Here is a 22,395-nt window from a genome sequence, read left to right as displayed (position 1 = left end):
ATAGCTTTGGCTTGCACCACGGGTTTGGACCCCTCTGTGAAACAAGACATGTACACATCCACGTGTAATGATGTAGCCTACAACTACAGTGGCTCCATTGGACAGGAGAACCTTTGACAATCCAATATGCTTCCTGTGGAACTGTTATGCACTTGCTGAGCACAATTTGAAGTGTGCAGTAGGTCCTCTCCTGCAATACATAGTTTCTTAGTGAGCCTCTCTTGCAGGCAAGCTGAACCTGAAAGCTTGCCTGCCCTAACATATCTGATATGCTCTCATGGCAGGAAAGCAGGGCCCCCCAAGACACCCACACTCTGAGCACTGGGGTTCACGCTTTCCAACAAGAAATTGTTGGCTTCCAAGCCAGGCCCCATTAGTCACCATTCAGGCAGTTAGAGAACAGGAGTGACGCAGAGGTGTATATCCTGCCCTGTCATCGTGAGCAGCTGCCATTCAGATTTGATTCCTGAAGAGGAAATAACCTTCCTAGGTTCGACCCTCTTTGTTAAAACCCCCCCCAACTTTTAAGTTGTATTCTGCATGCATGCGATGCCAATAAAATTAACACTGAGAATATTTAAGAAGTTATTCATTTAATAAGCATTTTACCACATTGTATTGTACACTGTCATCTGTTCAAAAAGATTACAGATTTTTTAAGAACAAAAAAACAAAACAAGATACTGTGTGAGATTCATAGAAACAGGTGAACAGTGTTCACTGTTGTAGCTGGTCGTTTTCTAAGCTTTGTAGAGCAAGTCTTCATATACAAATAAAACAAACCCTAAATGAATTTTAAGTCTCAGGCAAGTCTCTGAACAGCTCTTCACAAGTTACAGCTTTCTGAACTGGCTAAAATAGCACAGTGGCAAGCTTCGACACTGAATATAGGGGAAGTATCAAAAGTCTTTAATCCTGCATTCCAGCTGATCACAGCATTACTCTGCTAGTTCAAGTCGTCCTTCCTGCAGAGGAAAAAACCCAACTTAGACACCACCAATGCATCTCTATGGGCTGTGCTGATACATTTCCCCTATGCACTTTGGTTTCACAAAGAGAGACACAAACCTTCAAAATAATGGCTTTAATTGTCATTTTAAAATATATGGGAGGGAAGTGTGTTCCAATTTAAATATACATCATACCAGTGAAACCGGAAAAGGTTGAGGAGTGGTTTCAAAATATTGACAATGTAAGCTGTGTACATGACAGGAAAAAAGCAATCCCTTCAAAAAACAAAAACAAAAAATTAAAATAAAAGACATTCACAGTGGTTTGTATAAACAATATGTAATTTGACAGTAATAAGTTTCCTAGTCTTGTAGCACACTTGTGCCTCCTTAAGTCTTAAAAGAAAAGCAGGCATCACACACCACCTGGTCTGTACAGGTCCAAGGAGTCAGTGGTACAATTACCCGGAATGACAGGATAAGTTGCTGTGAAGTATACAGCCGGAACACCAATAAGGAAAAGGGTTTTTTTCTCTCTCCAAACAAATACAGAATTTTTTTAAAACTCTTCTTGAGAAGGGAGAAAGTCTCATTTGCTGTTACAACCAGCAAATGCCATCCATCAAAATGAACAAAAAAACCACAAACACATTAATCTAGTCTTAGCAAGCTGACCGATACACATTACCGTTTTTCTTAAAAATGGAGATTATATACTATAGTACAAGTCCCAACTAGGCAGGGCCAAGAGTGATTATTTCTTTGCTTGTTTTGTGATCATACCCCTGGGTGGCGTTACAGGCCGGCTAGCATTGGGCTTCTTTTTCTCGGCAGGCTTCAAGATCTGAAATGACAATTCACTTATTTAGCAAGGTAGTTCTGAGCACTAAACAGACGGGAGTACAAGAAAACCACACCACACTGGAGGGGATTACAAGCGCCTGTCCCAAAACATGACCATATAAAAATTTGTTTAAAGCCCACATTTCCACCCAATGGGCAAGGTGACTTAGAATTGTGAATTCATTCATCTAAAGCAGGCTTCCCCAATCTGGTACTTCAAGATGTGTTGGACTACAACAGGTGCTGGATGGGGTATGCTGAGAGCTGTAGTCCAAGACATCTGGATCCCATGTCACACAACACACACACACACACACACACACACAATGTTTAGATCAATGCAATGCACTTATCTCTGCAATATAGCCTTGTAGGAAAACAGATGATTTGTGTAGTGGCCCCCTTTCTTTGAAAATCCCTGCCCTTGGAGGTTAGGCAGGCACCAACCCTATGTTGCTTCCAGCGCCTCCTGAAAACAGCACTGTTCCAGGAGGCATTCCTTAACTAACCAGATACATTTCTCATTTGCATTCTGTTTTGAAGAGCATAATTTTAATATAGTGTTTTAATCTTTTTATCCTTTTACTATTTTACCTTTTATGTTCACCGCTCCAAAATCTGTTTTAGATATGGAGCAATATACAAATACTGTAAATAAATAATAAATAGTATTTCCTGAGGGCCACACTGAATACGAAGTTCTTGGTGAACCTCAGGCCAATGGGGTGGGACCTACAAAGGCTTCATAGAGGGAACAGGCCTCTGCCAAGGAAGTCCTGGCCCTAGTGGAAGCCAGCCTTGCATCGGTTAAGGAGATAGCTGGAGTAGGGCAGGGTCCCAGCAAAATCTTTATGCATAGGAAGGCTCATACAGGGGGTGGTGGACTAGGTTACCTCAGGCCAAGTCCATTTAGGGCTTTAAAGATCAGCACCAGCAACCTGAATTTAAATGCAGTTCTGTCTTTCCTCCTGCAGCCTGCAACATATGATGCCTCCTCCAAGATCACCTGCTTTATAGGCAGCAGGAAGAGCTGTGGTTCTTCGGACAATCCAGTTCAAGGTGAAGAGATTAAGACTGCCTTACTTATTTTATGGGAGACTGGTGCCTCAGCGCAGATTAAACAAATGGAATGCATTTTCAAATAGATAGCACTTACGGTTCTGAAGGTTTAACGTAAGGAAGACCAGCTTTGAGTGAAAACAGTAAATGCAATGGGGAAAGCAAAGCACCCAAAGACTTAAGAATATCGTACCTGAAAGGAACACATTAGCGTCTCATCCACACTCATCATGGCACCTGCATTGTCAAATTCCCCACAGTAATTTGGGGCAGAAAACAGAGTTACCAGCTGCCTTTTTGCAAAGAACTCGTATCCATCTTCAACCACCTTTAAAGTAAAGACAGTGCTGTTAGTTTAGGGTGGTGAGAGAAAGCAGGGTGGCAGACAAGAGCAATAAATTTTGTTGTACAATGCCCTTTATAATCCTCCTTCGTCATCCTCAGCCCTCTGCAGAGGAATAATTTTGGTGTTGTGGCTAAGAGTATGAGTTGTGAGCATGGAGGTCCCTGGTTCAAATCTCACCACAGCCAGGTACTCATGATGATACCATTTTAGGCAAACTACTCCCAATCCCAGCCATCTCCCTCCACCCCAATCTGTACTATGGGGATAATATCAACCAACCTCACAGGCTTGCTATAATGATTACCGAGATGATGTATATGATACTTTGAATGTGCTAAACATTTTATAGATAGGACACTGAAGAACAGCATCTTCCTTCCTGGCTTATGCAGCAAGCTCTATGAGTGAGCAAGGATTTGGCCCCAGGCTCTGTCCATTCTTCTATCTACCAAACTATGTGAGCATGGTAAACCACTTGTGTCAAGTTCATTCCCAATACAGACAGGTGAGGCTAGATCTGCAAGGCCAGAAGTTATTAAAGCAAAGCAGATGTCAGGATGGAAGTGACCTGGCGGGGCGGGGCGGGGGGGGGGGGGAGAGAAGAGAAAGAGACCAACAACTTCCTGTGCTGTGGACAAGGGGGTTCTGCCAGGGTCCCGGACCTGGCGGCTCCTTCCACATGGCTCATTCTTAAATTTGGTCTTTACCTGATGAGCTCGGCATATAAGATCCAAATCATGCTTATGAAGGAACTTTGCAACCACTTCAGCTCCAAATGTGAAAGAAACTCCTCTGTCATTTTCACCCCATCCGAGGACATCCTTGTCAGGGTCAGACCACAGCAGATCACAAAGGAGACCTTGATCTGGCACATCAGTGGGCCGCATAATTCGTCGGATTTGTTCCATTGATTGGAGGTCTGGTGATAAGCCTGTTGGGGATTAAGATACAGCCAGTTTGCATTTTGTTCATATACTGGGCACTAAGCGCATGCACCTACAATGCGTAACACTTTGCCATATTGTCGGGAAAAGATCTTCATTCCAACTGGCAGTGTCTCCCATGCTTATTTGGAGGAGACAGCAGTTATTCAGTTTTATCCAAAGTAATGCTGAAGATCAACAGCCTGACCCTCTGATCTGTTGCTCTGCTGAAAGGCATGCAGACAAGATCTTCATGTACATGGTAGAGAGGTCCCGGTGCCTTATTAAGAGCTCATCTGCTGGTACTGCAGGGTAAGTACTAAGAAACAGAAAAATCATTCCTTAGAAGGGTCCCTTCTCTTGAGAGATGAAATATCCTCTCACATGAAACATGTACTTCTGGGAGGCAGGTAGCGAAAGATGGATTGGGACTGTAGGAAGACAAGTTTGTGGCTGGCATGGTGGCCACAATGATGCCTTGCATCCAGGGTGTGACAGCTGCAGACATCACATGCTGTCTAGATAGTGTGGGAGAGTCAGTGGTTGAGACACTTATTGGTATCAGTGATGCTGGAGTTATGAGGTCCTGGAAGACCAAGTTAGATGCCAAGCTAAGATGCTGAAGTCTAGCATCTCCAAGACAATGCTTTCAGAAATGCTACTTGTTCCAAATGCAGAACTAGCTAGTCAGGGAGTATCTAGTTTGGGATGCCTTAGGGATGACAGCATAAGTTCAGGTCTTCAAAGTGAATATAGGGCCACTGCAAAAGAACTTGGTAAAGAGCATACAAAAAAATTAAGAAAAGGAATGTCTGTCCTTTACAAAGACTGAAGAGTCATACAAAAAAGTGCATATGTACACCAATACCAGAGTCCCATATCCAAGAAGCAGGGGGAATCAGATTGCTTGGTATCAAGAGAACACAGCTGTTCTATTAGAACCTGGTGCAAAAGTTCTATTAGAAACCTGGCACAAAATTGAGTCAGCAGAATATGGTTATTCCTGGATATAAAAATCTATAATAAGGAGAGAGAAAGGCAGATTGGGAAGGGGGGGTTGCTCTGTATGTCAAAGAGGGCCTAAGCTAGAAAACTTGAGGAATACCACAGGATCACCATGGGCAAAAACAGCAGGCCCCCAGAGTAATACAATACTGGGAACATACTGTCACACCTCCCAACCAAACATGAGGGTTATCTTGAGATGTAGAAAAATTAGGGAATATTGTAATGTTGGGCAAACTTAACTACCTTCACATTGACTAATAAAAGTTATGGCCAGGTTGGAACAAAAACATTTCATACATAAATGCCTTGGAACAGATATAGAACCAACAGGGGCAGCAACCCTGGATTTAATGGAGTGAGATTTAAGTACTGTCAAACTGCTCAGAAACAGTGACCACAGTGCTATCAAATTTCCACACAAGTGGAAAGCTGTCCAGAAAGTTCAACATTCCCAAGACAGGAAACCTACAAAATAAGGGAATTAATTAAAAGGATGGTCAAATCTCTTCATGACAACTGGAAGGGTTTTAGGAAAAAAACAGAAATAGAGAGAATGCAGACCACACGTCAAGAAAGGTATAAACTAGCCCAAGAGGATGCCAATGTGGTTAAGAAGCCGAGTCAAGGAAGCTACAGAAGGCAAGAAGGCCTCCTTTAGGAAATGGAAGACTTGCTCAAATGGGAAAATAAAGAGCATGAACTCTGGAAACACAAACAAAAGTTGATAGGGCAAGCAACCACACATGGAAGCGCATGTTGTTAAAATCTATTTTTTTATTTTAATGCATCAAAAAGAGGAAACCAGCCAGGGAAGTGATTCTAAATGAACTCTTTGTACTGGGCTTCATTGCAAAAGATGCTGGAGAGAGGCACATACTTGAACCACTATATTCAAGGAAGGACATCTAAATCAGAGGTGATGAGATGAAGGTCCAGAGCTAAGAGAGAGGCAGAACAAGAGATTCTAATGATATGGGGCGGGATATAAATGTTTTAAATAAATAAAATAAAACAAGTCACCAGGATGAGACAGTGTACCCACCCAAGAGTTCTTGACAGAACAGGCCTAATATAATATAATGCAGCTTTCCCTAACCTGGTACCCACCAGATGTTTTGGACTACAACCCTCATCAGCCCCAGGAAACATGGCCATTGGTCAGGAGTGATGGGAGTTGCAGTCTGAAACATCTAGAGGACGCCAGGTTGGGAAAGGATGATCTAATATCTGTGGAAAGCATTAAGATCTTAATCCTATGCACATTTACCTGAGAGTAAGCCCCATGGCACTGTGGGACTTCTGAGCAAACATACAAAGGACTGCACCTAGATTAATACACAAGCCTTGCTGAAAAAAAGCCAGCAAGGCTTCTGCAAAGAAATCCTGTATCATTAACTTTTTCAGAATTGTTTTAAGTGTCAAACATGTAGAGGGTGGGTCTTCTTATGGATCCGTAACTGGTTAAGGAACAGAAGGAAGTTTTCATAATGGCGAAACAATTGGAGGGGACCCCCAAGATCTGTACTGGTTTGGGTACAATTTAACTTGCTCATATATTGCCTGGAGTCATTGAGGTGAACAGTAAGGTAGCCAAGTTTGTAGATGAAACCCAATGATTCAGGATGGTAAAAACTCAAGCAGACGAGCTCCAGAAAGATCCATTCAAAATACAAATATATGCAGATGTGTGTGTGCACATGCACAAACAGTACTGGAGTCTGAACTGGCAGTGACTAAGCAGGAAAGACATGGGGCTGTGGTACATAATTTACTGAAAATGTCATTTGTATGCGGTGACAGGCAAACTCAGTAGTAGGGATAAAAAAAGAACAAGGCTAGCTGCATTTGGAGCACCGTGTAGTTTTGGTCTGCCCTTCTCAACAAGGATATTATAGAGCTGAAAAAGGTTCTAAGAGCAACTACAATAAGCAAGGGGTTGTTTCTTTAACTTGCTACAAATGGCTTTTCACAGGGATATGTAGGCTGGTAAGAATCTGAACTAATTTGCCGGATAGATTAAGATGAATCCAGGTTATATGACGGCGGGCTGGTACAAAGATTAAATTACTTCTGCAAGATGGAGCTCAGTACATCCCTTTCCCAGTACCCCTGCAGGCTGGGAATGAAGGAGGTAAGAAGTCTACAGGCTTAACTGCTCTCCCCATCCCAGCCATCTCTTAAGCAAGCTGCCCATCACAGACAGCCGGTCAGTCACTAAGGCAATTTAAGCTGGTCAAAAAGTAGGACATTTTGTTGGGCTTAAAGCAGCTGCCTCAAACTAAAGAGGGGTGACCTGTCCTTTCTGCAAGGCCATAATATTTTGTTCTGACATCTGTTCAGCTGTAGCCTCCCACTCAACTCCTTTAGCACTGCAAGCCTGGTGTTTCTGCCTGCACAAACCTACTGCAGTTGCTTAAGATTATCGTTCAGAAATGGCAAGGCTAAATATTTAAATTAAAAATGCGTCAGGAGATGGTAGGTTAGTTTAACGTAACTATTTATATAACATGGCACTGGGAACTGTCTATAACCTGTAATTACACGCGAGCAATACACAGCCAGCATTTATAGCATCATATTTCAGAGGAAAGATTCCAGGCAGCTACCAAACTAGGCACTTTCAGTAAAGGCCTAGTTCTCACTCTATGTCTCTGTCTATATACTTACAATGCACCCCACTCATAGAGTGGCCTGTTACCACAGCTGCAATGGGGGAAGTCATGTATGAGCCACGGCATCCATACCAGCATCTGACTCTTCAGGATTCTTGACCCAGATTTCCCCACCCCACTTTGAGGGGGAGAAGTCACATAAGTAGGGCTTCCAAAAGAGTGGGTACCTCAGCTTGTACATTACTCCACCAAGAGTGTGACTAAATTCCTTTAGTCACCTCATTCTACGGGGGGATTAGCTGAATATATTCAGAGTTATCTCCCACATTACTGGAGCTGTTGCTCTGGCGATTCATTCTCCATGACTGAAATCATAATAATGTGGGAATGATTTATATCCTGGCCTGCTCTGGCGTGTAATACATTTCCACACCACACTTGGTCAAAATAATTTGCAGGGGCTCTCCTATAAAATCACAGGTGCAAGTGGAAGAATTTTAAGCCAGCTACTTGAGCAAGCATTCTTAATCTCTGCAAAGGTCCACGATTGTGTTACATCACAGAACTGTTAAGGCCTGGAAACATTTCCTCCATTATATAAGCTAGTTATGATCTCAAGTGAGATGCGTGTTGAACCTGTGCTTTAGCACCTTCAGAATTAAATACACTGTCCTGCAAGCTCCACAACTTGCAGGTTTACCCAACATGTTCAGTGTTAAGGCATCAGTCATCCTCACTTCGTAATTCACATAGCCGCTTACCTCCATGGCAGCAAAATATTTTCTCATCCACAATGGCTGCAATCGGTAAGCAATTAAAGCAGTCTGTAAAGGTTTTCCACAGCTTGATATTATATCTTCTTTTACCTAGGGAGACATTTTCGTACATGAACTCTTAAAAATTAAGCCTATTGTATTAGGTTTCAAATGATTATATACATTGTTGTACACCACCCTGGAATCTGATTTAATAAAGGATGGCACAGAAATGTTTTAAATCAATGAAGTTCCACTCACCTGAAGTGGTACTTTCAGTCTGAATCTCACATTGGGATGGGGAGCATGTGCCAAGTCCTTTGCCCACCCTGCACCATCCCCAATAGGGGAAGGCATAGGGTGGGGGAAGCTGGTCCCTGGCAGAAGCTGCAGCTGGAGAAACCCCAGATGCTGTTTTGGCAGGGGGTGGTGGTGGTGCCCACCCCATGACCTCCCTGGCAGGGAAAGGATTCGTTCTCCACCCTGTACTTTAGTTGGGGCAGCTTTGCTGTAGGCTGGCTTTCCATGGTCTGGGAAATCCAGGACTCAGCAAAATATCAGGCAGCTTTGCTGCGCACAGACTGCATGCTGAACTGGCTGAAGTGCTGAGTGGAGAAACTCCACCCAGTGCTTTAGCCAATAACCCAATAATGTCAAGGACCAAAGCAGAGGCCCACCCACAACAAACCACTTTCCCACCCTCGCTTCAGAGCATCTGAGGAAAAAATAAGCCATGAATTTGCTAATGATTCCCAACTCTCTGCCTCACTGCACTTTCATCACCAATGACTGACCTTTGGTTTAGGCCTAGCATCTGCAATCCAACACCCTGGGATCTGCTTAAACACTACCCGAGTTTTACTGAAGCACATGCTGTCTAGGATAGTATCACATGGTCACAACATCAAGAGCAAATCCTCTTACCTCATTTGAGGCAATTTTGCAATTTGCTTACAAGCATAAGCAGCCACCAACAAATTCATGTTGAACGCATTAGAAACCTGACCAAGTGTGAAGTTCAGCTTTGTACTTGCAAACGCAAACTGAAAATTCTCAATGCTATAAATATGAAGTTAATTTAACTCTTAACTGGAGGCTGCCAGAGCAGTGACTAGATGGGAACTAGACTGCAGCTGCATCTATGTTTTGAAAAGATCACAAGAGGGTCAGAGAGGTGACATTTCACCTGCCAAAATGATGCAAAAAGCCTCTTAACTATGCAAGTCAGAGCCGTCATTAATACACAACTTACTCCAAAGTTAGCATTTTATAGTTTAAAAAGTGTGCATATTTTATCATAAATCATCCTTTCCCAAAACCCAGAAATACTTACATTCATCATAGAAGCCATAAATTCTATTGATGCTGGCACATTCATGGTTCCCTCTAAGGAGGAAAAAATTCTCTGGATATTTTATCTTGTAGGCCAGTAAGAGGCAAATTGTTTCTAAAGACTGCTTCCCTCTATCAACATAATCGCCAAGGAATAGATAGTTGCTTTCTGGTGGAAATCCTCCATATTCAAAGAGTCGAAGCAAGTCATAGTACTGTCCATGGATGTCACCTTGAACAAACAAAAAGGAATGTTTATATGGTTTGACAGTTTGGCTCGCTAAATCGTAGACACAGCAATATTCATTGCATGCTAATATACTTGACTTGTGGAACGAGAGGAACTGCTATGAGCATCTGTATCAAAGTCTACTGCAATTAGCAATTCCTGTTCCATTCATTGGAGCTTTTCAAAGGACTGTGCCATAGATTTCATCAATGTACAAACCTTCACAGTTTTACTGGTGGCCTGTAAGTTAGTAACACAACAAATCCAGTCCCAAAAGCAAAGCTGGCAAATTTCACTTGCAGTTTTAGTTCTGACTAAGCAGGATCTGTTTACTCTAGGAAATATTTAACATAACTTACTTCATACTCCTGTGAAAGGAAATAACTACCTCCACACTTCATATGGATTCTTCAAGATGAACAAAATAAGGGCTATAAACTATTTTTAACATATAAATGGCAATGGGAATGACCACCAATACTACACTAAAATAAGATAAGCTTCCTCTTTCTGGGATTTGTGTCCTCATTCTGTCTACTTCCAGCAGCTCCTTTCTGCATTCTATTAATCAAGTCAGGTCTGCTTTTGCCTTCACTCAATATGATTTGCATAGGATAACAGAGCATTTTGACTGCAGTGTTTTAATGGATTGACCATTTTCAGAAAGACATCAGCTGAAGTTACCACCTACTAAGTTTTGCCAAATCATTGTCAGTTAATTAAAAGGGATCATTGGAGGAGCAAGCCAGTCCCAAAGCTTACCACATATTTTAAGCGGTGCTTCAAGTTCTAATAGAATGGGCTGACTGAGAAAGATCTCTCGAGATTTCAAGCACAATCCTCTTATTTCATTTTCTTGAAGTTGAACATTTTTACCAGGTTTTGATCCTCTCACTGTGAAAGAAAAAAGGATGGTTACTTGTAACAAATGAAGTGAGAGCCAATGAGTTCCAAATCTATTATATTAACTACACAGAGAATGCTTATGGTTAATTGAAGCGGCCAAATTTTGGGTCTTTTGAGTTTCTTCTGAACACTTGCTGAGAAAACTCATAGTTACTAAGCCACATCCATATCAGGATAAGGGGAGTTCACCTACTGCTAGAGAAAAGTAACTGGCAAGTAACACAAGTACAAAAGAATTTTGGCCTTTTTCTAAATTCTAGTAGGCCAGAAAATAAATGCTTCAAACAGGCTGTGCCAGTGCATTTTATGCTGGCAGAACATTCGGGATGCAAAAATTATAGTTTTGAGCATAGCCCTATGCCAACACATTCTACAGTGGTGGTGTCCTTTTTCCAGGAAGCACAACACGTCTAGCCTAGCCCACAGCTTATGCCAACTCCACCCTATGGAAAAAAAAGAAGAGAAAAGACGACACATGCATACTAGGCTCAAAACAGCGACACAGATCAGTGATTTAAGGCACTGCTCCTTCTAATGGGTTAGCAAGATTGAGAAATGCAGCTAACAAGACATTATCAAAGAGACAGATGTTTTAAAACAGCAGTATGCAGTTACATCCTAAAGGAAATCAACTCTGAGTGCTCATTGGAAGGACAGATAATGAAGCTGAAGCTCCAATATTTTGGCCACCTAATGCGAAGAGAAAACTCCCTGGAAAAGACCCTGATGCTGGGAAAGACTGAAGGCAAAAGGAGAAGGGGACGGCAGAGGATGAGATGGCTAGATAGCATCACCGATGCAATGAATATGAACTTGAGCACGCTCCGGGAGAGAGCGCAGGACAGGAAGGCCTGGCGTGCTATGGTCCATGGGGTCACGAAGAGTCGGACACGACTGAACGACTGAACAACAACAACAACAACAAATGCAGTTACAGCCTTAATCCAAGCTTAACCTGCACAGAACTTCTAAGCTTCAGCCTGATGACAATGCATTGGATTCCAAGTTGCCAACGAGAGTGTTCTCTAAACATGTCCAAACTATACTTACAATTACACCAAATTTAATGGATTTGCAGAAGTTTCTGATTACCAAAACTGAGACCTGGAAGCCTTATGGTTTCTAAGCTATACTGGGATATGATGCATATCATATCAAATCCAAGCTGAGTTAACTGGAGATCAATTAATCCTGCTGGCCAAATGCTCCACTCACATCATTCAAGCCTGCTTCCTCATGCTTGCTGAGCAGTAACAAACCAAACTTCCCCAGCACCTTCCCTAATGATTCTGTCACACCATGTTTCAGGTGCAACATGTGCTATTTCAGTCCAGCCACCACCTGTGCATTGGTGTCATAAAGGAAGCTGAACAAACACTTTAAAGTACTTGCGTTAGCAGCTTTGAAGAGCTCAAAGGTTATATTTTTAAGAAGCTTTGCTTTGAAGTTCAGTATCAGAAACATGTTGCAATTACCAGCAGATTAGCTGCAGGGCAAAGGTTGTGACCTGAGCAATGTGTTTCAATTATTTTTCCCCGTCAGTCATGTTAGCATTCATTGGTGACATTATCAGTACCAATAGATATTGAGGGCTCAATTAGAATGCTTAGTACAAGTAATGAAGCATAAACCAATTGAAATCTTTTCCCATCACTGCAATGCAATTGCTCCATGGCTGAACGGCTTCATGCACAATTTCCCTAAGTTCACCTTCTGAGCTAGAAGCAAGTAACTCGAAATGCCAAGTGTCCAGCAGCAACAGTTTATAGAACACGATACAATTATCTTGGATTATAAAAGTCAATAGCACAAAATTAAAATGGTTTAGCATTTGCTTTTAAGCAGTTAACTGAAGCACGCTGCTTCATTTACAGCCTCTATAGACAAGCTTTTCAGATAGGATGTGCTGAATAATATTTTAAAAAGTGAATTGAAAGCCTAAAGGCAAAACTTTATTCAGCACTTCCAGAAGCAGTAAGGTTTGATCAGGCAGGGGTTGAGATGTATCCTGGCCTAGTGATCTGCATTTGATACTATTCTGATTTTACTAGTCATGATCACTACTTAAATCACCCAGTGAGACATGTGTCCGAGATCCCTGAAACTGGCACAAGAGACTTAAAATGAGAAACAATTATCCCTAGAAAGCATGCAGAATGCACACACAAGATTCACCCAGAAAACAGTGTTTCAAGCGTTGAAAATTTCATACATTTTTTACAATTTTCAGGCTAGAAACCTGATGGACACACAGCAAACAAAGACAGAAATGCCGTACCAAAGCACACTTAGATGGTGAACTCGAAGAAAATCTAGAAGTTCAGCAATGGAGCACTTAATATGAGATGGATCAACTGTGCTGATTTCTAGGGAGTTGTGGGGACTATGGGCCAGTTTATACATTCAACAGAATCAAGTGACTATTACTTTTCCTGGACTGGACCACTTCAGGCTGCAGGGCTATACCGGGGATATTTGTACATTTGAATCCTCTCCCTATAAAAAAAGCCTTTGATACACACAGAAAAATATGATGTTAATAGAACACCAGACTAAACCATTCTCTCCAACATGATAATTTTGAACGAGATGCATTCAGATGTTTCTGGATACAAGGGAGATCACACAACCATCCAGGAAGAGTGCTACCACTTAGTTCTGTTTAACGTATGAAGCCACTCTATTTCTCACAGGCCACCCAGAACCCACACTTTCACACAGAGTCTGAATGTTGCAGTGGCTGTTTTTGAACACTAGGTTAAGGAGAACTTGGCACCTATACTTCTGTTTAAAAAAAACACACACATACACCAATTTGATTTCAAAAGTCTGACTTCAAAGATTTGGCCTATAAGTAACATTGTTAGATTCTACTATCAAACTTTTGATATTTACCATTTATATAACAGTGCAGTCAGCTAAGGACAAAGCAGGAGAATGTCTATGCTATCAAGACCAAACCTGCAACCTTGAATGTGCCTGCAATGCACAACTGAACACAAGGCTAAGAGGTTATTTTAGGGCTCCAATTTGATTAAAGAAATGTTAATTATATACGTTCTAGTTGATTAATTTATCAATTAAATGTGTATATGGGTAGAAACTTCTGAATCAAGCAGCGTATTTTCTTTTTAAATAATGCACACATCATAGTAAGCGTCTTAGATGAGGCATTGCCTCCTATGATAGAGAATAAGGGAATGCCTCTTAAGATTGTGCTTCCCATCTGTAGTTTTTATAAACACTTATATTAAAAAAATACTTGCTTTATAAACAATATCTTCTTACCTGATGAATTGCAGTACCTTTTTAGTTTATGAAGTTCTTAATTAATCTAACCAATTACAATCAATTAAACATTGCAGCACTAGTTACTTCATATCGGACACTGACAAGTAGTTGTTGAAAGTTTCAAGTTTGCACTAGATCAGAAAAATTACATCTGTGTAGTTAGTCAGTAGTTTGTGAACCTCTTGTAAGTAGACACTCCCCAAATTAAAAAATTAAGAGATTTGTTCTAGGCCCAACCAGGGAGCAACACTGTCTTGCCAAGTGCAACCTTGCTTGAGGCCTCCACTCACTGAATATCCTGCATCCAGAGATACAAAGTGTCAGCAAGTATCTGTTTTACAAGCACATATTAGCTGGGCTCAACTATTTCATTATAAATCCTAAAATATGTACATTTCAGAAGTTGCTGCATCTTAGCGAACCATCGTTTATGAACACGCTCAAAGCAACAATAAGATACAACAGCCATGTATAAAGTCAAACTCCAAATCATCTGTAATGGGGAGGGGGGACTTCAGAAATGAAGTGCTTGTTTACTTGCTGGCAGAAGGGAGGCTGCCAGGTAGATCTCTCAGGGCAGGGAATTCCAAAGAGAGGCTTCTATGACAGATCCTCTACTGATCTAAGCTCTGTAACAGGCAGGTTACCGAATAAGACTACCTGGCTGCAACACAGAGAGAGAGAGAGAGAGAGAGAGAGAGAGAGAAGCAAGATAGCAGGGCCCTCGCCAGTGGCTCAGCTGAGACCTAATGCCATTTGACTCCTCCCTTCCCAGAACTGTCTCCTCTAGCGGCCATTATATAACCTTTACATAACATTGTGCAAGGGGTGGTACCTGAATTTGTTTGTTTCCTTGTTCTCTCTTCAGCCTTTCCCCCATTTTGTATCTGGTCTATTACAACGTAAGCCCTTATTTTATATTATAAACCACCTTAAATGCATTGGCAGAAAGGTAGAAGTATGTAAGTGTAGTGCAAAATAGACCTCAGCCAAAAAACAGGAAGGTATGTACATATGGGGAAATAGCCCCCTAAGACACACCACGAACAGGAAAGTGAAGTTTGTTTAGTGCCGCCTTCAAACACTTGCCAGTGTTCTGTTGAGCATCACCTAACGAATGGTTATTATTTTATGTAGGAAACTGCACAGGCCGTAACATAATGCCATTACATGTGACTGCATACACATCAACTCTGTCACACACCATGGGAACCCCTTCCTGTCACATGTACATATCGCTATGATGACTTGTGAAAGTATTGTGGGGGAGACAATTTCCTATATGGAAGTGATATCAGTGTAGAAGTTAAACCATGCAAAGCATCCTTAAATGTATTCATGATTTAACACAATTTAAGCAGCAGAGGGTGGAAAAAATGAGAGAGTGAAAAGGACACTAGACCACCCCCACTATCACCACATGTGTGAGGAATGTTCAGAAAATTCTATCAGTCTATATAAGTTCATCTAATAGCAAACTCAAGTGGTGGATGCCGACAGAAAAGAAACCAAAACAGGGCCACTGAGAACTGAACAGGAGGTATTAGTGTGGTTGGTGAAACCATGAGGTTTTCAGAAATACAAAAAAATCCTAAGGTAATTCCCTCCTCCAGAGCACACTCAACAATCATAGAACGTTGAGTGTCAATTTGAAAATAAAACCAGAAAAGCTGAGAGGGCCAGGGGTGAGATGGAATGGACAGCTGGAGGAAGGCAAATCTGGATGGATGGCTCCTTCCCTCCCTGAACAAGAGCATTCCTATTAGGAAATGAGAATACACTGTACTGTTCTGTTGCAGGTCTCTATATCACACATGGTAAATATTTACAAGATTAAGCTTAGCTGATCAGTGGCTAATTCCATCCTACTAGCTGCCCTTCTAAGGAGAACAGGCCAAACTATATTAATTCTCCACATTAGGGCTGTTCATAAACACCTCCACATGTTTACATGCGAAGAGGTGATAGTGAGCACAATTCCACCAACCCCCTCCTATCCTCCAAGCATACAATGGAAATGTAACACTGCCTAATGGTGACCAGTATAGTGATGGCTTTCCTCCTAAAAGCAGATAGCAGTTGTCTCTGAATAGGAGGTGACTACGCTAGTAAATAACTGCTCAGTCAAAGACCCAGTTCGGACGATTAAACAACCCACAGTTTAAGTAATCATGGGTTTGACTGAACCATACCATCCAGGGTTATTTTTGCAGACTCAAGTTCATTTCATCAGTTCACTAAGCACTCTAACTACCAGCACATGGTAACTAGCTGCTAAGCTTTGACAACCCTAAAAGAAAAATGTAGAAAATAAAAAGCTTCACCACAAAGATGACATAGCAATGCTGCTTCAAGAAGCAAAAACCCAGCCACTTTCTGTCATGTTTGTAGAACCTTTGAGCTTTAAAAAAAGCCACTAAAGTAGTCAGCTTAGTTTAGGATTACTACTTAAAGCAAATAAGATCCATTACTAGAAGAGATATCTATGGGAAGTATCTGCATGCTTAATGACTTCCTTCAGATTTTATGAATCAGAACCTTGCTGCAGCAAGAGTGTCATTGGCTCCACCAAGGCAATGCAAATTGGGAACCTAATTTACCAACAATGTAATATTTGTTTCATAAATCTCTCTAGTTGAAGCCTTTCCCTGGGCCTTGAAAGCTTATAGTCAACAAATGCTGGAGTGCTTGGATTTTACCCCAGAGTTCATTGTTGAGAATATGCAGAAGGTTTGAGGGCAGTGTTGCAAAGAAGGCAATAAAAAATTACTAGTCCATCTCACCACATGTACTTATGTCAAGCTTCTGTGGTCCAATACAAAAGACAACTTTACAAAGTTTCAATATCTGCTCACCTGAAGGAATTCATACTTAACACAGGGGACCAGGCTATCCTATTTCAACTTGCAACCAACAAGTACTGAAGAGAGAATGTTGTCAAGTCTCATTAGCACAAATTAAGCTTAAGTTTATATATTCATTTTGTACTAGCCATTTTTGTGAATTCTTCAGAATGCTGCCTTATTGCTCATGAGCAAGCCTGCTGATGCATGCTGCCCAATTGCTCCCACTTGACCCCTCCTGCAAGCATGAGAAGCTAAACTAACCTGGAACTTACTAGGGCAGAAAAGTGTCATGTTATATCCAAATCCAGACCCTGGCTTGTTGCTCCTCTAACAAGCCGGGATTCAGAAGCCAACTTCAAACCCTGGCTTCAAACTCTAGCTTGTTAGAGGAGCAATAATCCATGAGTTCCAAGTCAGACACAACAATCAGCTTTTCTGACCTGGTAAGTTCCTAGGTAGTTTCGCTGGTCCTGCTTGCAGGAGAAGCAAGGCAGCAGCACTCAGGCAGCATGCAGGAGATCACTTGCCCATGAATAAGCTAGAACTCTAGCATAGCATTTTGTGTTAACAGGGCCAGTTAGAATAAGCCACAGTTCCATGAATTCAGACATAATGGGGAGCTGTGATTAGTATATAATTGAAAGTGACAGGGTTTGAACTCCTCTCCTCACACGTGAAGGGAGTGCATGGATGCTTGTTCTTTTAACAGGAAACCATGACTTCCCATTACATTTCAACTGGGCCATAGTATCTCATGTATAGACAAGATGAAAAGATGTTGCCATCTTTTTGATAAAGGAAGGGCTAGCCAATAAATGCTGATCTTAGGTTTATGCATTAATTGGACTTTCCAGTCATACAGAACAGTGGTTAGCATAGCTTGTTACTGGATGTCCGACTACACAAAGAGATGCATCCTATAATGGCTAATGGGTTTAACTTGAACCCAGAATACCTGGGTTTGAATCTGCAACTCACAGAAGCTATGCCCTCTTGGGTCCAGCAGCTCCCCATCTGTAAAATGGAAATTTGGCTGTTGAGAGGATGGGAAGTTACTATATAGTACTTCATACACTCAGCCTCAGTTCAAACATTATAGGAAGCCACAGTTTCCCATGAGAACAAGCCTCAGGGTTGTACACACCACCCTCCCCTCTTTTGTGCTCATGATGAGATTGAAAGCTTCTGTTTCCAGTTTTCAACTAGCCACAGTTCCTTATGACATCCAAACTTTGGAGACAGTGGTTCTTTGAAGTATGGTTAGTGAGAACAAACCAGGATCAAAACATGATTTTAGATTGTAGTTTGTTCTCACTAATCATACTTTCAATAAGCCACAGTTAGAGTTCAAATGTCACAGGGAACTGTTTAAAATCCAAAACAAAAGCTTTCAATCTCTTCCTCATGGGCATGAGAGAAAGAAGCATGCAAGCTTGAAGCTCTCCACAGCCTTTTCTCATAGCAGGAAACCACGGTTTCCCATTGCAGCTGAACAAAGCCTAAGTAGTACTAAACATGTGTTTATCTTACTATAGGCTTTCTTGTTATTTCAGCATTCAGTGAGCCCCTGGATATTTTAAGCTTACTTCTAAGTTGTGTTGGCTATGTGAATTTTTAGTCAGAAAGATGTAGACCTTAAGCAATTACACAATTTTCACCAGATAGTCAGCAGAAGTAAACATTCCTGTTCAGCTGCCTGGGATGGGAGACCACATATAAGGTACTCTGAGCTCTTTGAGGGAACAGAGGACAGATACGTGATCATGAAATAGCACTGTCCAAGATGCAGACCAACTAAATGAAAATAGATGTGTCTGACAACATTAACCTGTTTCAAGTCTTTTATACATAGAGGCTGAGTTAGCCAATACTAGAAAATGCTGCTATTTGACAAGGCAGATGAGATATTTTTAAGTTCAACTATAGAGAATAAATTCCAAGTGGAAATCTTTTCAAAAATTCTCATTACTGCATCGTTTTAAATTATATTAATACAAATGTGGCATTAAATTCCCATAGAATTTCCACTATCTTCTAATAGGTGTCAATGTGCCCTATCCCCCCCCCCCCCGAGTTATGGCTACACAACCAATTCAAAGCTTATGTAGCAGGAAATATAACATTAAAGCCACTGGAAATCAATCTGCACTGAATCCATGTTGTTGGCATTTGAAAATTAAGCTCATTAAAGAAATTGAGACAAATGATGAAATATCTGTTTCAACTGTATCTATTAAGCATGTGAGAAAAGGTCTAATACCAGAACACTGGGAGCCATTTCTCTTTTGTTCTACTTTAGCCAATCCCAAACACTCTGAATTCACAACTGTCCCCTTTCCATCACCTTTAAGCAAGCCAAAAGAAAAAGGCTTTTTTGTAAGCATCTTACAAAGAATGGAAGGGTAGATGAGGTGAGGAAAGAGAGAATAGAGTAAAGACATATCCTTAGATTTAGCTCAGACTACATTGTTATACATTACTTTGTACCAAATGAATAAAGTTAATTCTCTGATAGAACTCTTCAAGTGTAAGTCCTGGATGGACTCAGACAAAGCTAGATTAGTGCAGCCTCTTTCCCTAGATAAATGTGATCTTGTTTGCTGCTGCAAGGAGTATTTGTCATCACCTACTTCACAACACTTCACCCTAGCTAAGATTAATAAGCAGTTTAAACCTATGGCCAACCTCCTGCAACCATAACTGGAAATCAAACCAAACACTACCCACAATTTAGGGAACATTACATAGCACAAACAACCTGAAGCACTGGGGTCAGACAGACAGAAATGTTCAGATGAAGGAACATCCAAGCAGCCCACCATCACATTTTAGAATAATCAAGGTTTCACGTTGATGTCATAATACTTAGGATTTAATCTGTAATTTGTCTGCAAGCAGACTCTTCGCCCCAGCCTTAAGAACTCAAGCCTATTTTTAAAGATAATGGCCATAATAGATGGGCACAGGAGGATGAACAACGTTTTCACGCCCTCATGATTCCCTGGGCCAAAAATCATGCAGTGTCAGGAGGAAAGCTAACGAACAATCTGTTTCTCTTTCCACCAGAGCAAGACTCCACCTTTGTTAAGCAGAGGGCAAAACAATGAAAGAAGACCAACCTAGACCTAGCATACCACTTATGCTCTTAACATAAGAAGCAGGAGAATAAAGTATTGCATGCACATTAAGATCCCCACGGTCACCCCATCCCCCAATTTTTAAAAAATATACTAAAAACAAACGGGAGGAAGAAACTTTGTAATCTGGAAGGAGATTACTCTGGGGCACAAACAAAGCACCTCGAGACCCTCCATCTTGGATGCAGACCCTCCAGGCCTGCCTGTTTGCCTCCCTCCCCCTTCTCCCCAGCCAAAGGAACTCAGGAGCCTAAAGACAAAGCCAAGGCCAAGATGAGGACAGCACACAGATCCAGCATTAAAACCGTAAAATCATTTCCGATTCCAGATGCCCTGAAATGTTCACTTGCGATACAGATTTGAGGAGGGGGAGAGGCTTTTACCATACACCACCCCAAGTTATTTTCCATAGTTTCTCTTTCCACCCCCAACTAATTTGCTTCCCCTTCCTCTAGCTGAAATTGCTTTAGCCTTGTTCCCCCTCATTACAGAATGACAAAATGGCATTTTCTAAATGAACCAGCTACAGACAGAATTCTTAATTGTGCTTAGCAGCTTCCCCAAGGCCACCCCATCACAAGACCCCCACAAAAAAATCTAGAAATCTCTTCCAACCCTCCCCCCATTATGGGACCACTTTTTCCACAACAAGCAACCCCCCCACAACCCCTTAACCTCTTTCCCCTCCTTACCAATGCAAACACTCCCATGAGACCCCAAATTCCACTTCCATATACTGCTCCCCACTCTCATCACCCCCCAAAACACAACCTATTAAGAGAACCCCCAAATCCTTCCAATTCTCCAGTACAGTTCACTCCCCAGTTTGCACTGCAACCCCGCATCAATAACACTCCATACAGGAAAGCCCCCCCATACCACTTTGACCTTTGCATCTCTTAAGTGACTCCCCAACATATACACACATTAAAAACCCCCTCATATATACACATCTCTTAAGCTACAGCCGCTTCTATTTATGAGACCCTTACTCCAATAATATAGACCTCTTAATCCCATATCCAAGTGATTCACCACACCCCCATATTTAAAAGATATACTCTCCCTGTGGCAACCCCCTCACAGTTTAGCCACGAATTTAAAGGGAAAAAAATCACAGAAAATAAGCAGTACATACAACTAAATAAATATTAGAACCACACATATAGACATTACATGACCGTATTATTTACTAGTATTCCCTCCAAATACTTTTGGGTCTCCATGACTCCGTCCCAAACCCACAACACCCCTTACATTTAAAAAGAATAAGCACATTCTCCCTACGACAATTCCTGCCAGATCTGCCAGCCACTTACTGAAGCTCCTTCGCCCCCATACCTTCGAGTCTGCTAAGTTGACCTCTCCCAAAACCCCACCAAATTTGGGTGCACACAGATTTGGGGGAGTGGGTGAGATGATGTGGATTAGGTTACCTACCCATTCTGGCACACCCCTACCCTCACCCAGAGTTTGTATTTTAGGGCATCATTTTAATTTGGCGATTCGTAAGCCACCCTGGTTTTAAAAAAATAAAAATGAAAGGCAGGATATAGATCTGGACAAGTACATGACCAAAATAACTCGCAACCCTTCCATATTTGACAGCCTCCCGCCCCCCCCCTTTACCATCCTCTCCCTTTCCATCCTCAAAGGCAGCTGAGGTCCTGCAGGAGACCGCGCTGTCTCCCCCCCCCCACGGCCAAGGACTGCGCCCCCCTCATTATATGCCCCCCCATTCCGGAACACGCCTCCGCCCCCACTTCTCGGCACCCTCCTCACCCTCCAGCAGCCGTTGGATGATGCTGTCGATGTTGAGTTTGTCAATATCCGCCATCGCCTCTCAGCGGCTGGGGAGGGAGGGGGCGAGCGAAGCCGGAGCCCCCCCGGTCGACCTCCGCCGCGGCTCCCCCGCCCCCGAGCCGGCCTTTCCTTTCCCCTTCCCACCGCGCTTCGCTTTCCAATCTCGCTTTTGCCCCCCTCTTCACAATCTTCCTTCCTTTTGCGCGCTCGCTTCAGTACAGGAGCAGCAGCAGCGGCAGCAGCGAACAAAATGGCCGCCTTTTCCCTCCCCTCACAGAAGCGACCTCCTTCAGGCGCGCACGGATATGAAAGGAAACTGCAGCCGGGGACTTCTTTCCGAGGCAAGAGCGGGAAG

The 22,395-nt window shown here is 42.1% G+C and overlaps 1 protein-coding gene across 2 annotated transcripts; it reads right to left on the bottom strand.

Moving 5' to 3' along the window:
* Positions 1–576: 576 nt before the first annotated feature.
* PPP1CC (protein phosphatase 1 catalytic subunit gamma) lies at positions 577–22,259 on the bottom strand. 2 transcript variants are annotated; one of them, XM_084819324.1, is made up of 8 exons: positions 22,020–22,259; positions 10,820–10,951; positions 9,830–10,060; positions 8,503–8,607; positions 3,906–4,129; positions 3,046–3,180; positions 1,734–1,794; positions 577–965 (listed from the first exon to the last, which is right to left on the bottom strand). In XM_084819324.1, the coding sequence occupies exons 1-8, from the start codon at positions 22,072–22,074 to the stop codon at positions 952–954; spliced, it is 957 nt and encodes a 318-aa protein (XP_084675450.1). In that variant the 5' UTR covers positions 22,075–22,259; the 3' UTR covers positions 577–951. The 2 variants fall into 2 exon arrangements, with proteins under 2 accessions (XP_084675450.1, XP_084675449.1); XM_084819323.1 differs by lacking the exon at positions 577–965 and having other exon boundaries at positions 1,619–1,794.
* Between the last annotated feature and the right edge of the window lie 136 nt (positions 22,260–22,395).

Source organism: Heloderma suspectum, chromosome 13 (assembly GCF_057233095.1).
Source record: "Heloderma suspectum isolate Gila_16-S chromosome 13, 16-S_ref, whole genome shotgun sequence".
In the NCBI taxonomy this organism is placed as follows: Eukaryota; Metazoa; Chordata; class Lepidosauria; order Squamata; family Helodermatidae; genus Heloderma; species Heloderma suspectum.
Note: the sequence above shows the minus strand (reverse complement) of the source record. Positions and strands in the feature narration are given on the sequence as shown.